The following is a 14,256-nucleotide window of genomic DNA, read 5'->3' on the forward strand; positions in this document are numbered from 1 at the left end:
AAGGATATTCTATGAAACTTTTATCCACTACCTCATTGAAGTCCATATGTAATTTCAAATACTCTGAGTACTCCACTTAAATATATTATGAGATTAGAAAGGAGAAATTCTTTATCAGAAACACACAAACATAACAGATGAGCTACCACAACAGTAAAGAAAAATCTGAAGTAAGCCTTTCTCTCATTCATGTGAGGACCTCACTTTTGACATGACTACAAACAAGATTACTTTTAAGCTAGGTCTTTTGAACTAAAGTTGTAGATCTAAGCCATTTAACAAGGAAATGTTCTTTAGTCTTGTGTGTGCACATTGATAAACATAGACATCATATTTTTTTCTTACAGTCCAAATACTATTTCATTTGCATTATAGATTCAGGCCAGAAGACCTACCTCTTTTCTCTGTCATCTAATTATATCCAACTCCCTTACTTCCTTTTTGTGAGTTGGTCAGAGTGCTTTTGAGAATACCTTTTCTTATGCAAACAGCAACAAAATAATTAGGGAAACATTACAAAATAATGTAATTATTTCATCTTTCCTGGAAGTCTGAGCAGTCTCTTTGCTGCTGCCAAATTTTGCTGACCATACAGCAAAACGCAGACAACTAGTATATCTTTCACAGGGTTGTGGGAAATGACTCTTTTCTCTGTGCGCACTTGTGTGTGAGGTTTTTAGCAGCTGTACAGTTCACAGGTTTTGTAATTTTCCCTGTCAATACCTTTTTAAGTTGAGAAGAATGCTAATTATTTCTCACTTGAGATTGTTTTCAGATACCAGATCACTAACATGCCTCTTGATTAGAATTTTTGTAAAATACTGTTGCAATTTCCTTGACACTTCTCTATCACCCAACCTGCTTAATAAATAAAAGAAAAATGCAAAAGAGATTGCAACTGTGATGGGAAAACTTATATGTAGCAGAATATAAAGAATAAATGCTAAATTAACTAGACTTAAGGTAAACTTTACCAGTCCCATCTTACAGTATCACAGCTACTATTCCAAGGATAATTTTTCCATTCCTTTCATACAAGACCACAATGCTCTGGGTCCACATAATTTTAACAGTTGGTGCTATTGTTGGTGCGAATTGTATTCAAAGGTTAGGAACATGAAGTGCTGTATACTAAGCACAGTTAAGTCATTTTGATACCTGAACTGTGGACCTTGTACAATTCAACATGTTTTTAAAACGTCTTTCTCCAAAACACAGGACTGTCTCTGTTGCAAAAACTGACCTTAGATTGAGGAGTGTAGATCTGTTTAGAAGAGCTCCACCTAACTGGAGATTTACTAGAATTGTAGAGGTTTATCCATTGAAAAATTTCCATTTTAGAGAGGTAATTTGTGTTTTATTTGATACTAAATCTATTGAAGAAGTTTCAGTTGAATAGGCTGCCAAAGTATAGGTGAGTTAAGAACAAAGTTTTCCTTTAATGAAGGCTCACAAAAGTAGGGTGGAAGCAGATCTGCTTAATTTAAAGTAGTGTGGTGTTCTTATTTTATTTAATTGCAGGCATAAGTTTCAGTATTCTTTACTTCTAGGGTGTTTCCATTTTTAGACTGAAGAGTAATAGTCCTCTCCCTTGCAGAATGTTTCTTATAGCTGCAAGTCTCAAGTAATTCTTGGGAATCATTTCAGGTAAGATGTGTGTGGACTGATTGCACTTGCTTAAGGACTGATGCATTCTCTTCTGCTCTTTTCTGTAAACAAAAGCTGACGCTCAAGTGACGTTTGTTTAATATTTTGAAATAATGCTGAATGTTTTCCAGCATTTTCATAGCATCACAGAATGCATTGGGTTGAAAGGAGCCTTTAAATATCATCTAGTCTACCCCCCTACCATGGGTAAGGACTTTACCTAGACCAGATTGCTCAAAGCTCCATCCAACCTGACATTTGCATAGTCACAACAGTGTTTATAATTATTTAAACAAAAATAAGAGGGTTTTCAGAAATTTAGATTTAAAAAAAACAAAAAACCGAGAAAACCTTAAAATTAGACTAAGAAAATGCTCCCAATGCTCTCAGATACCTGGTTGTATACTTGGTTGTTAATAACACATAAAACTATTAAATTCCAATTGTATAGGTCAGTGTATCCCTGTTTAGGCCTAGAAGTAGGAAAATGGGCTTGTGTGTGCCATTGTGGACAGAACTTGCCCAGCAAACAAGTTTAGGCTGTTCCACAGCTGTGGCTGGAATTTCAGGACTGTGACCTACTGGGGAATGAGAAAGACGTGATTTTTTCAATTGTTATGAATGAGGTAATTAGACAGCCACTCTACCAACTGACCTGAATTTATTAAAATATTGCAGTTAAATTACTACTTTTTTGGATGATGATTAAAATTCCAGTCACTCATTTTAAAAATTACTCTGTACAGATTGAATTATTTTCATGAGTTTTAGCACCCACAGAGTTCATCTCAGTTTACATGTCCCTTTCTGTAATTGGTGCATACAGTTCTGAGATGCTGGATGTTATATTGAAATTTTTGTCTTAAACCTCCATTTCAAGGAGGATGAGAGAAGTGAAATTGTTCATTTTTGTCACTTGAATGCTTTCCTTCTCACTAAAGCCTAAACCCAGCTTAGCTTCCTAATTTTCCCTTTTATCCCCTCCCTCTAAATTCTGTGGCATGATTTACTTCTGGGAGAAGGCCAGAAAATCACGTTTTGCACAGCTAACTTAGGAATAAACTGTGTAATGTTGCTTTTGCAAAGGTGAAGCAAGAAAAAGTGATTCTAAAAAAAGGTTCATTATAAAAATGAAGGACACTAAAAAGTGAACTTGCCTACCGCTTTTACTGTTATTTAATATGTAGGATTTTTACTTTATTTCCCATGCCCATTCTGTAGGTTACTGTGACAAATGCTCGTTTGTAAGTAGGGACTGCTTTGCTAGAGTGACCTGTATTCCATTGATGGCCCTGTATTTAATGTTGCAATATAGATTGTGACTTCAGTAGGTCAGAATTATTAAAGCTGAAATTTTACAGTATTCGTTATGTGTAGCACTTCAGGTCACTCTGCCCTAAACTGTTTTGAGCAGTGAGGATATGATAAGGAAAAGTGGTTGAACAGCATTTGAAGGTATATGTGTGCTCGAGTGTCCCAGCAGGAAAACACTGGAGAAAAAGATAATCAGTGAACAACGATCTTCTAAAGAGCACAAGGCCGGACAGAGTCGTCTCCACTCAAGATAACCACAGATGACTGTACTAGAAACTGAAAATTAATAGGCAGTGTCAAGGCAGGATGCCTCTGTTTGCCCTGGACAATCAGTGGTGGTCTGGGAACTTCCTGAAGGTCATGGTCCGGGCTTCTGCTTTTAGGACATGTCCTGCAAGTCTATTGTTGTTCTTCTTTTGTTTCATATATCCTATTTATAGAAATTATGTAGAACAAAGCAAGTAACCAAGGGGGATACAGCAAGTAATGTATAATTGTACCTAAAAATAGATATTCTAGAGAGAGCAGAACATCTCATGAGCAACAGAAATAATCATTATCATGCTTGAAAAATGTTTTTAATGAGAGAGAAAAATACTTAAATCCTGAGAGCCTGGGCAGAACAAAAAATAATAGAATGAAAATGGTTCTTAACTTACATTTTTGTTGCGAACATTTGTATAGCTAAAATTAGCTCCCTTGACGTAATGTTGCCGTATTTGGATGTGTTGTAAAGGTCATGTTTGCAAATTTGTGATATTTGCATAATAGTTGCATTTTGTTGTTGTTTAAACACATCCAGAGTGCATTTACTCATGTATTTTGATTTCAAGTGCTTCACAGTGGCAGCACCATATTGCCTGTAAACTAGTAGAAGTCAGATTCACCACAAATTAACATAAGGATACTATTTGAGCTCTTCTAATTACTTATGGTTTGGAGGGAAGTTGTGGTTTCTTTTATCAAGCAAATCTGAGCTCAAATATTTCTCTTCTTTTCCTGATGAGGTTAGATGCAAAGGCACTGGGAGTGGGTTTGGGCCTTGTTGCTGTTTTTTTTTAAATCAAAACGGGATAGTATATAATCAAAAGTGGCTGCATTTGTAGAAAAGGAGCCACATGAAGCTGAGCACTAGCAAATAACAGTGTGAGTGCTTTTCCTAGTAAGAAATACTGTCTGTGCTTACATTCATCTCAGTACTAGCAGCCAGTCACACGGTACTTAAAACAATCATTGTCATGGAGTTATCAAATTTTTCAGCTGCAAACTCCCATCCCTATGGATATTAAATCCAAACAGAAGCAATCCAAACAAAACCAGCAGAGTGCTACTAATGAAATGAGTGCACAGATCCATACAAAGTCGCAGCCCCAACAAATATTTATCAGATAGGAATAGGCTGGTAACCAGATGCCAAAAAAGTACACTGTAATCTTCACAAGTCACTGTTGTTCTCATGATTGGTGTTGCTAATACAGTTTACAGCTGATTTCTACACAAATATTGGATTTCACGGCTAAAATAACCTTGTTATTTTACAACAGTAATTTTTCATTGTTTTTCTTCTCTTTTTGAAGTGTGAAGCAAAGATAACTTCCCAGCAACGTGTTCTTACCACCCCCAAACTGTTAATTTCATGCAGTTCCTAGGGCTCAGTAAGCCCCTTGTCCTACCTGTGTTTATGAAAATATACTTGCTTAAGACATGAAACATTAGTATTGCTTTTAAAAAAGAAATAATTATATTTTGCATGTAAAAATGTGTGCGAGGCACATTAAGAAGCATTGTGTTTTTGAATTCTACCCAGGGCTGCAAATGCCAGAAAAGGTAGAGATAACGATATGTAGCTCAGCAGCAGCTCTACTGTAGCGTAGGTACTGTGAAAAAAGCTCTCCTTTACCTTTTGTACATAATCTGAGAATGGTAAATCTCATTTGGAACACCTACATCCATTTCTTTTAATGTTCTGTTCCTTTCTTTTAGACCATCCTGGAAGCAAAGCAGCCTACTGGGCAGGGTAAAGGGGGTGTTGCATGAATGAGTTCAAACTAGTAAGAAGGTTGAATTCAGTTTAAGATGGAGATTCGCCTACTTAATTCCGAATTTAACATTTTTTTTCCCCTAAATTAGTTCATTTCTTTCTCCAGATGGGTTATATTTACATGCAGTTGGTGTTTATCAAAAGAAAGAAGCACTGCCATCTGGTGTCAAGACTCTGTTCACAGGAGCCAAGACATTAGTGCAGAAAAAAACTGTGATCAATGTGGTGTAACAAGTTCCTTTCGAACTTTGTAAACTCTAAAGAATACTCTGTTCAGAATAAACAATGTCCACACTGATGAGTTCTGCACAAAAGGAGGGGAGAAAAAAGAGAGAGAAAAAAATTAAATACAGTAGTTTCTTTCCTGGGAAATTGCAGTCTAGGTAAAGAAATGTGCATGTAAACATCCTTGCTGCTTGTTCCTTTTGTAGGTGGAAGAGGAGGAGATGGCTGCCCTGTTATCACCTTTCCAGACTATCCAGCTTTCAGTGAGATCCCCGAAAAAGAGTTCCAGAATGTCCTGACCTACCTGACAAGCATTCCAAGGTGAGCACCTGTCTAGAAGAAAATAACCTTTTATCTGCTCAGTGACTTTTCACATTCAGTCCCTTACATGATGGTGTAAAGATCGACTTAGCATTTAATTAAAGAAAAGGAAAATGCAGCTTATTGGTGCAGGTCCAGTAAGTGTTGATTAGTGACTGCTACAACTACATTAGGCAGCTAATGTAGTTGCTAAATTATTTATATAGTGGTATTTATATTTCATCAGAAGATTACTTCCTGGCATGTATGGATAGAGATTCTGTGATGGATGTTGTCCTCTTGTGTCTTCATTGTATCTCGGAGTACAGTATTCAGTGTTTTAATTGAAAATGTGTAATTTTGGCAGAACGTGCTAATTCCTGGATGCTACTCAAGATATTACTCAGTGAGGGAATACTCCATAACTACAAACAGAAGTTAGTCATCACCACTTATTATGTTTCCCTGACTCAGTTGAATGTAAGGTCTTTGGAGAGTTCCAAAGCTTTGCCTGCGGGTGCTAAGCAGGCCCAGAAAATCCTGATTTTCTTAGAGGACATGGTAGTGTTACCAATGGGCTTCTCAATAAACATTGTGATTTTTGTTGACAGTCGATTGGGGAGTGAAATGGTGGGTTCAAAATCCTGATGGAGGTGGGGAAGGCAAGTAGTAAAGTACAGACTGTAGACTTCAAGAGAACAGATTTTGGGCTTATTTGGGGAACTGGTAGGTGGGATACAATGGAAGGCAGCTCTGAAGAGATAATCTGTTGAGGAATGCTGCCAAGTTTTGAAGGACAACATTTTCCAAGCACAAGAATGGTATGTCCTGGAATATGAATAGACGTAACAGGAGACTGACCCGACTGTCCGAAAGTGAACTTGTGACTGAGCTGCAATACAAAGGCATCATACAGGAGGTGAAAGCAGGGACAGGATACAAAGGAGGAATATAGATACGTTGTCCAAACACATAGGGATGGTGTCAGAAAAGTCAAAGCACATCTGGACCTGAGGGACAAGAAAAAGGGGACATCAAGGACCACCCAAAAAAAACTTCTGTTGCTTTAGCAGTACAGGAATAAGCAAGGAAAATGTGGACCTGTGCTGAATGGACTGGGTGAATTAGTAGCACCCAACACAAAGAAGGCTGAGACAGTTGAATTCTTCAGTCTTCTCTGACAATGTCACCCCAGCCTATGTGCTCAGAGTGAGGGTTCAAGGAGGAGAATGACAAGAAAGCAGTGAGGATCAAATCAAGGATCTCTTGAGAAATCTTGACCCAAATCTAGTCTTTGGGATAAGATGACTTACATTGAGAGGGGTGAGGAGGCTGACAACTGTCATAGAAATGGTGCTCTCTATCATCTTTGAAAGGTTTCTGAGATCAGAGATAAACCATAATGACCAAAGAAAGGTAAATACTGGATTCATGTTCAGGAGAGCAAGAATAATGATCTGGAGCACTATAGGCTGGTCAACCTCACTGATCTGTGAGAAAATTATGGAGTGAGTCCTCTTAAAACATGCTTTTGGGCACATAAAAGAAGAAGATTATGGGGAGTAGCCAGCATGAATTAAACAACAGTAATTGTTCCTGACCAGCCCATTTCTGTGATGAAGTTGCTGGATGCATCAATGAGGTGAAGCTGTGCATGTCCTGTGCCTCTCCTTAAGCTAGACCTTCAACTGAGTCTCCCCCAGCACTTTTCTGTCCACTTTGAGTTACTGTGTTTTTGCAGGTGGGCTGCTGAGTGGGGGTAAGAAAGTACTTGGATCATTCAGCTCAAAGAGAGGTAGTTAATGGCTCATGTTTTATCTGGAGACAGAGTTCCTCAGGGAACCATACATATTCATGCTGCCTGATGTTCTTGGCAAGGATGTGAAGGAGGAGATAGAGTGCATCCTCATCAAGTGTGTATACGAGAAACTTGGTGGACCAGCCAGTACACTTGAGGAAGGATTGCCATTCACAGGAGCCTAGACAGGTGGGAGGTATGGAATGACAGGAACTTCATGAAATTCTGAAACAACAAATGCCGAGTTGGCAGTTGGGGTGGACTGACCACCTGCAAGAGTGCAAGCTGGGAACTAACTGGCTGTGAGGCTGCTCTTCTGAAAGGTACTTGGAGGTCCTGGTGACTAGTAGGCTAACCATGAGCCAGCAGGGAAGGCTGGTAGCCCCAGGACCACACTAGCAGGAGCATGACAAGGAGTGGGTGACAGCAAGAGATTTACTAACTGGCTCTCTCTAGGCCCCACCTGCAACACTGGGTTCAGCTCTGAGTTACCATGGAGTGGGGGTTCACAAAAAGGAGTGAGTCCAGTGGGGTCCCCACAGTGGTTGGGAGCTGGAGCTGCTGTGCAGGGAGAGACTACAGGAGCAGGGCTTGCTCAGCCTGGAGAGGGAAAGCTGTTTGGGCCCGACAGCCACCATTCCCACCAACCAGAGGGCTGTGAGGAGATGGCAGTGGGGGCTGTATTTTCCATTCTTTTTGCTGATAGCATTCAGAGCAGCTCAGCGTGGACCATGCTGAATTCACATTTGGAACTAGTCATGGCAGATGTCCTTAATGCACGTTTCCTTTTGTTTTCTGTACGTGCATGAAGAGAAATAGTAGTGTTCTTGTAAAGGGCTTTCCTGTTAATTATTCTGTAGGACCTGCTCATTGTGAGGGAATCCTGGTTATACACAGCACAGCACTGTGCAGTGCCCTCCTGGATGTACTTGTTTAATCCTATTTTAGCAAGGAATGGAGCTGTGAAGCCAACAGCCAACTTTTGCATTTTCTTTGTTTGTCCTTGTGTTGGTTAAACTGCATGGTGCCAAGCATCCCTTCATGGTATCATGGATACTGTTATTGCAAATAATTATGTACCAAATTCACATCTGCTTCTCCTTTTGAAAGTCCTTGGTGGTGCACTTTATGGTCACCCATTGAGCTTCTGCACAGAGTGGGGTTCATGTGAGAAATTCTGATCAGAACAAACAGCATCTGGTGCAGGGGAGGAGCACTGAGAGCATCCCAGCACATCAGTTTGACAGGAGCACATTTTTACTAACTAAAAGTCTGGGAGCAGATTTTCTGGAGGTTTTTCTTGTTAGTTGCCTCTACCTGACAAAAATTATTCTATGGGTATTGAGGCAGAAAAGGTCATTCCTTAAGTCTGGCTGTTCTTGTAGGATTTTCTTGTTTCTTTAAATTATAATTATTTAGAAAGAGATGACTGTTCTGTGTAAACAAGGGGGATAGCCCAGCTGGCTAGATGTGAAGGTATTAACTACTGTGAATATAACAATTCTTTAGGTTTAAGGTGATAACATTTCAATTTCAAACCTTGTAAAAATAATGCTACTGTTAAGATAGTGATAAACCTGTGGCCTTTTCGTGTCTAAGAATTGCTGTAGTCTCAAAGGCCTTACAATATCCATCATGTCTTTGCTAGCAGTGTGAGAAGCTTACTGTTTAAAATTGTGTTTGTGAGCCCTTGTGCAGGCTTATAGGAATAAAAAACTATAGAAATGACACTAGCTGGATGCCAGCATGCATCCCCTGATGAAGTATATTTTGTGAATTATAAGTTATTGGCTGCATATAAACCTAAGAGGGCATTAATGCAATTTTTCTTTAATTGAGATATTTCTAGCACTATTAAAGGTGTTGTAAGATAGGATTTTTCCTGTTATCTGAGTGTTCAAATGCTGGTTTGGATGATTTGGAAACTGCTTTTGAGGGAAGTGGAGGCAGTTAGTTAATAATTTTTCTTAGTTTGTAAGCTGATTAGAGGTGTAAGGAGTACAGAATTACAGAAAGGGTAGAAATGCTGCCAACAGCTTTTATGCATGGACTGCTCTCCCAGGCTATTGTTATTTAGTTTATCAGATACTGAACTCTGTCTTTGGGCTGTTCTGACTGACTGAGGAGAAATGGACTTTTCTGTGAAAAGCCCTGTAGAGCAGAGACATGTCTGGTGCCACAACAGTTCCTCAGAAAACTACTTGTGCTATTTGGCCCCATACAAGATCACAGTAAGGGGTTGGCAGCAGTAACTCAGACCTCATTGTGTGACTGCCTGCAGTCACATGTTAAGGGAAATAATATTTCGTGGGGATGACAGTGAGGAGCTACTAAGAGCCTCATAAGAAAGGACCTTTCTGTGCTCTTCAGTAGAGTTCACCCAATAAAATATTTACTGGTATAATAAATCTTAGCAGTGGGTTTTAGCATCAGGCTTTCAAGATATTTCCAAGTGAAAGAAGACTAGCTTACAACTTTGAAAAAGGAAAAACTGAAACCTCTTAAACCTACCTTTATTATTCCTTCTAATTTTATAGATAAACATGACCTTGTCACCTCTTACTACATACTTGTTCTATATTATCTAAATACTGGGTTCCACAAGCTTTTTCTGTGTGAACTTTTTCGTAGTGAAATTTAATCATGAAGAGTTAAATATCTCCTGGGGCACCTCGCATTTAGGAATAGAACTACTGAAAATTGCATGTTACTAACTTAGATGACCATGGAGTAGAAAAGTCCAAACAGGAGAGCTATTAGTATGTGCTCAGATGTGTAAATGACTGATACATGAGGATTGTAAGAAAGGATACAGTGGAAAGGGAATACCTCATCTCAATTTAAAGATACTCAGTTAACCCTGGTGCAGCTGCATATCATTAAGCAGAGAGCTGAACTATATTCTTCAGGTGGGTGTTGTTAATGTTGCAAGGTAAGTTCCTGTTCTATAGATGGCTGGATAAAATGTGATGTCTAACATATGGTTTTTAATAATCTCAAAATATTCAGTACAGTTTATTGACATAGGGCATACTGAAAAACCACTGCTTTGTCAGGAAAAAATGATGGATTAAGGATGAGTACAATGGACAGTGGAAGATTACAGCTAATCCTTTTATAACTACTCTTTTGGTAGTGAAATAGATATTGTAAAGATATACAGAACCTACTTCTGAAGCGGGTTTTTCCTTTTAACAGGGAATATTTTTTCATTATACTCGAAGTATAAGACAAAGTTTTATTAAAAAGGTGAGAATTCTCTTAGAAAGATATATATGCTACCCAGGACAAAACAAGGAGAACCATGACAGTATGTAAGGCAATACTTTCTAGGAAGAGTACTTTAACAAAAATGCTGAATTGATACAAATCATTTACGTGTAAGTATTGATCCACAGGAATTAATAGTTCTTATGAATGGAGTTACTTCTTTACAGATATTACTTTATTCAGTGACTATAGGATGTGAGGTCTTTGAATTCAACTCTATTTCAGTAGAGGACAGTGAGCCAAATCTTGCATCTGTTTGGGATGTTTTGAGGACATTATAAAATGTCCATGTAGCTGGTCTAATTCTCCTTCTGCAGAGAAGAATGGCTCCTGTTACTTCACTCTGTGAATCTTTTGGGGATGACCACTGAGCTCAGTAGGAAAAAGAGAACAAGGCTGTCTCATCTCTTAGCTAAGTAAAAACCTGACAGCCCCCATACACAGTGCCCATCATTCTTACTGCATAGTGGGAGAGGCACATGTGGAATGTACCTTTTACATTCCAAATTTACCAAGGCTAAAGGAAGAATATTACATTCAGATTTGCAAAAGGCTCCTGAAATAGCTGCCAGCTGTACCCTTAAGATTGCATTTCAGGACATTCAGTGTTTTCTTCTTTGTTCCTTTGTTTTGAAAGTATTTTTTCCTCTTTCTATTGATCCTATTAAATATATTAAACTTTCAAGATTTGCAATATACCCTGAAAGCATTATTCATACTTCTCTCCATCACAATTGTTACTTGAAATGTATTTTATTAACTTAAGTGTTTACACATAGTATATGTTAGTATATGAATTTACCATATGTGTGTTGTAGAATGAGAACGAGGTCCAAAAGAAATTAATAGGTAATTGCAGTAGGGGAAAAAAAACCAAACCAAAGCAAAAAAACAAACCAAAACCAGACAGGATTTTTCAACATATGGTTTTGCTTCTGGTTAATTAGCAGTTTCTACTGCAAATTGAAAACAATGTGCTGTTTATGAGAACAAAAGAGTATAGTTTTAATGCTTTGCTGCTCATGTAGGTTCATTTCTGAACAAAGCAAGTAAGCTAAAATTCTTATGGTCACAAGTGATTGGAAAGCTAATATTTTAGAAGTGTAAAACCGAATCTTAAACACGAAGTTCCTTTCAAGAAAAGTAGGAAATAGTGTAGATTAGAAAATTCAGAACAGCTTTTGATGGCCTGTTTGAGTCCCACACTGCTGATTAAATACAATACACGGGCTTTTTTTACTTGCATTCAGCCAGAGCCTTGTTCAGCCTCTCTTTGTAATGCCTTTCTGTCCGAATGCATGATCTTGAGCATAACTCAGGTTATGTTGGTGTGCTCGGCAGTTTCCTGTTTTGAAAGCTGTCCCTTCCCTGGCAGTTTCCTGCCTGGGAGAGCGTCCCCTTCATTGAGATTCCCAGTGGTTTACAAATGCTTGAACACTGTGTGGCCTTCTAAGAAATCCTGTTGTTTGTGGTGCTGTCTGGTGTGGGGGAACTAGGGAGCCATCCTGTCCAAGTAATGGAACAGAACAAGATGATCTCTGAAAGTGTTGATGTCTAACAGTTTGAAAGCTCAGTGTTAGGGTTTGCTATGCTTCTGGTAGACCTTTCCTTGTTTACTGTAACAGCTCCCCATAGTTTGGGACAACACTGGAAAACTGAAAGGGAATTGTCTGTGCTAAGCCTTCCAGTGGGTTCAGATATGAGAAGACTTCACTAGTGTGGGCACAGCAAAGCATGACAGGGTGGATTTAGGTAGGCACCAGGAGAACATGTGACAACATGGCATGGGTGTTGCTGGAGCTAACAAACCTCAGTGCAAAGGGCACTGGAGAGCACAGGGCTCACACAGCTTGGGCATGGCCAGTCTCCTCAGCACAGATCCACCACTGGGCTCTGAAAGCAGAGGCAGCAGTGTTGGGGTAGTGCTGTGTTTTGAACTAGTAAGTCTGTCAGGGTCCAGCAGACCTTATAAAGAGCCAGTGTGAGAGGATAACTTCATGTGTTTCTTCATTTATCTGCAAACTAAATGGGCAGTCCACCACCAGATAAGAGTTAACCACTTCTGTTTTATAGAGTGCCAGGGATGAACATCACAACGTAATGGGTAAGAAGTGCCAAAAAATAAATGCCCTGACAGTTCATACTGATATGCTGAGCAACAGTTTTGCAGCTTCAGAGTTTGTTTCTGTCATCTGTGCTTAATTTCCATGCTCTCCTCTTTGTTGGATTACAATCCAGGCTGAAGATATGGAACCTGTACCCTGCTCTTACCTTGGCAGCCCCTCAAATTTGTCAGTGAGAACATCCCAGGATTTCTAGCAAAATCTGTCATGCTGTGTGTACCCTTCCTTTCTCAGCACAGCTGCCAAACAGTTGTAAATGCCATATGTTGCTGTAAGCAGACAGGAAATGTAAAGTCTTAGGTTTGAAGTAAGAGCATTTTATCTTAAATTTAGGTGGTAGTCCAAAGCTTTTGTGTCAGATACATACTTTGGCAAGGTTAGATTAAAGCCCAAAATGTTACTTAGAGTTTGAATTGTTACTGGGTTTGGAACAAATTACACTGCTTTTGGTGTCCACCTTATGAATGCCTTAAATTTGTTTTAAAGGTCAGCCCTGTACAGGCAAAGTCTCTGTAGTCTTTAAATCCCAGTTATACTTTCAGGGTTTAGATGATTTGAATAGTATGTATGACACACACTGTCCAGTGGTAAATTTAGTCTGTAATAAGGCAAAGTAAATTAAGCACTGTAAAATTATGAAAGTTAATTACTAAAATGTTGGACTCTCACACAGTTTTTGCTACTCCAGGATTAAATTCAGATAATTTAACTCTCTATTTAAGTGTAAAAGCACCGTTCTAAAACAAAACATGCAGCATTCCCAGTAAGGTTGTGCCAATACTTTGTGCAGTGGCATTAATGATTGTTGCAGTGTCCTGGAAATGTATTCCAGTATCATAGTTCTGAATAGGTGTAAAAAGGCCTTTGTGGAATTGGACTTAATAGTTCTAAAATGAGGATTGCATAGGCTTTCTGTTGCTCAATTTACTAAAGTTTAAACCAACATGGAGCCCTTTTGCCTTTATTGACCTATTTATCCTTAATTGCCCCTGCAGGATAACATGACCTACTTCAGCCATCTGTAGTTAAGTCTAAATGAGTCCTCAAAGTTGTCTTTCTTCAGTCAGTCCTTCCAAAAGCAGCTCTGTGTGGCCTGAAGAAATTACACTGTTTTCCATTTAGAAAATTAGAACTCTTCCTTAAAACCTCTTATTTTACTTAATTTCACACACTTAGCAACAACTTTTTAAATTATATTTCTTTTACCTGCAAAAATACATTAAGGTTGCTCTGATTTTAGTTCCTTGGTGGGATAAGGCTTGTGAAGTTCTGGACAGCTAGAACTAGATAATCTATAAGCTCTCTTCCAAACCAAGCCATTCTATGAAGTTACCATAAAAAAGATTATGAGTCCCACAGAAAGGAAATCAGTGCATGTGGTATAAGCAGATGTCCAGGCCCAGGCAGATGATGATGCCTGGACACTTTAGTTCTTATTTTTAACACTGGCTATATTCCCTCAGCTTCCCCCCACCCCCCTCAACAGCATAAGCTTTTTGGAGCAGAAAGAAGGTCAGCATATATGATGGAATGTAGCC

The 14,256-nt window shown here is 38.9% G+C and overlaps 1 protein-coding gene across 10 annotated transcripts in view; it reads left to right on the forward strand.

The window, feature by feature from the left end:
• Window positions 1-14,256, forward strand: part of MCF2L (MCF.2 cell line derived transforming sequence like) — a 159,209-nt gene that overhangs the window by 96,104 nt on the left and 48,849 nt on the right. For all 10 annotated transcript variants that reach the window (XM_027640237.1, XM_027640265.1, XM_027640287.1 and 7 more), the window contains one exon: window positions 5,434-5,548. In XM_027640237.1, the coding sequence (XP_027496038.1) occupies window positions 5,434-5,548 (115 nt within the window). The remainder of the gene's footprint in view (window positions 1-5,433; window positions 5,549-14,256) is intronic.

Source organism: Corapipo altera, unplaced genomic scaffold, assembly GCF_003945725.1.
Source record: "Corapipo altera isolate COAL_440 unplaced genomic scaffold, ASM394572v1 0, whole genome shotgun sequence".
NCBI lineage: Eukaryota > Metazoa > Chordata > Aves > Passeriformes > Pipridae > Corapipo > Corapipo altera.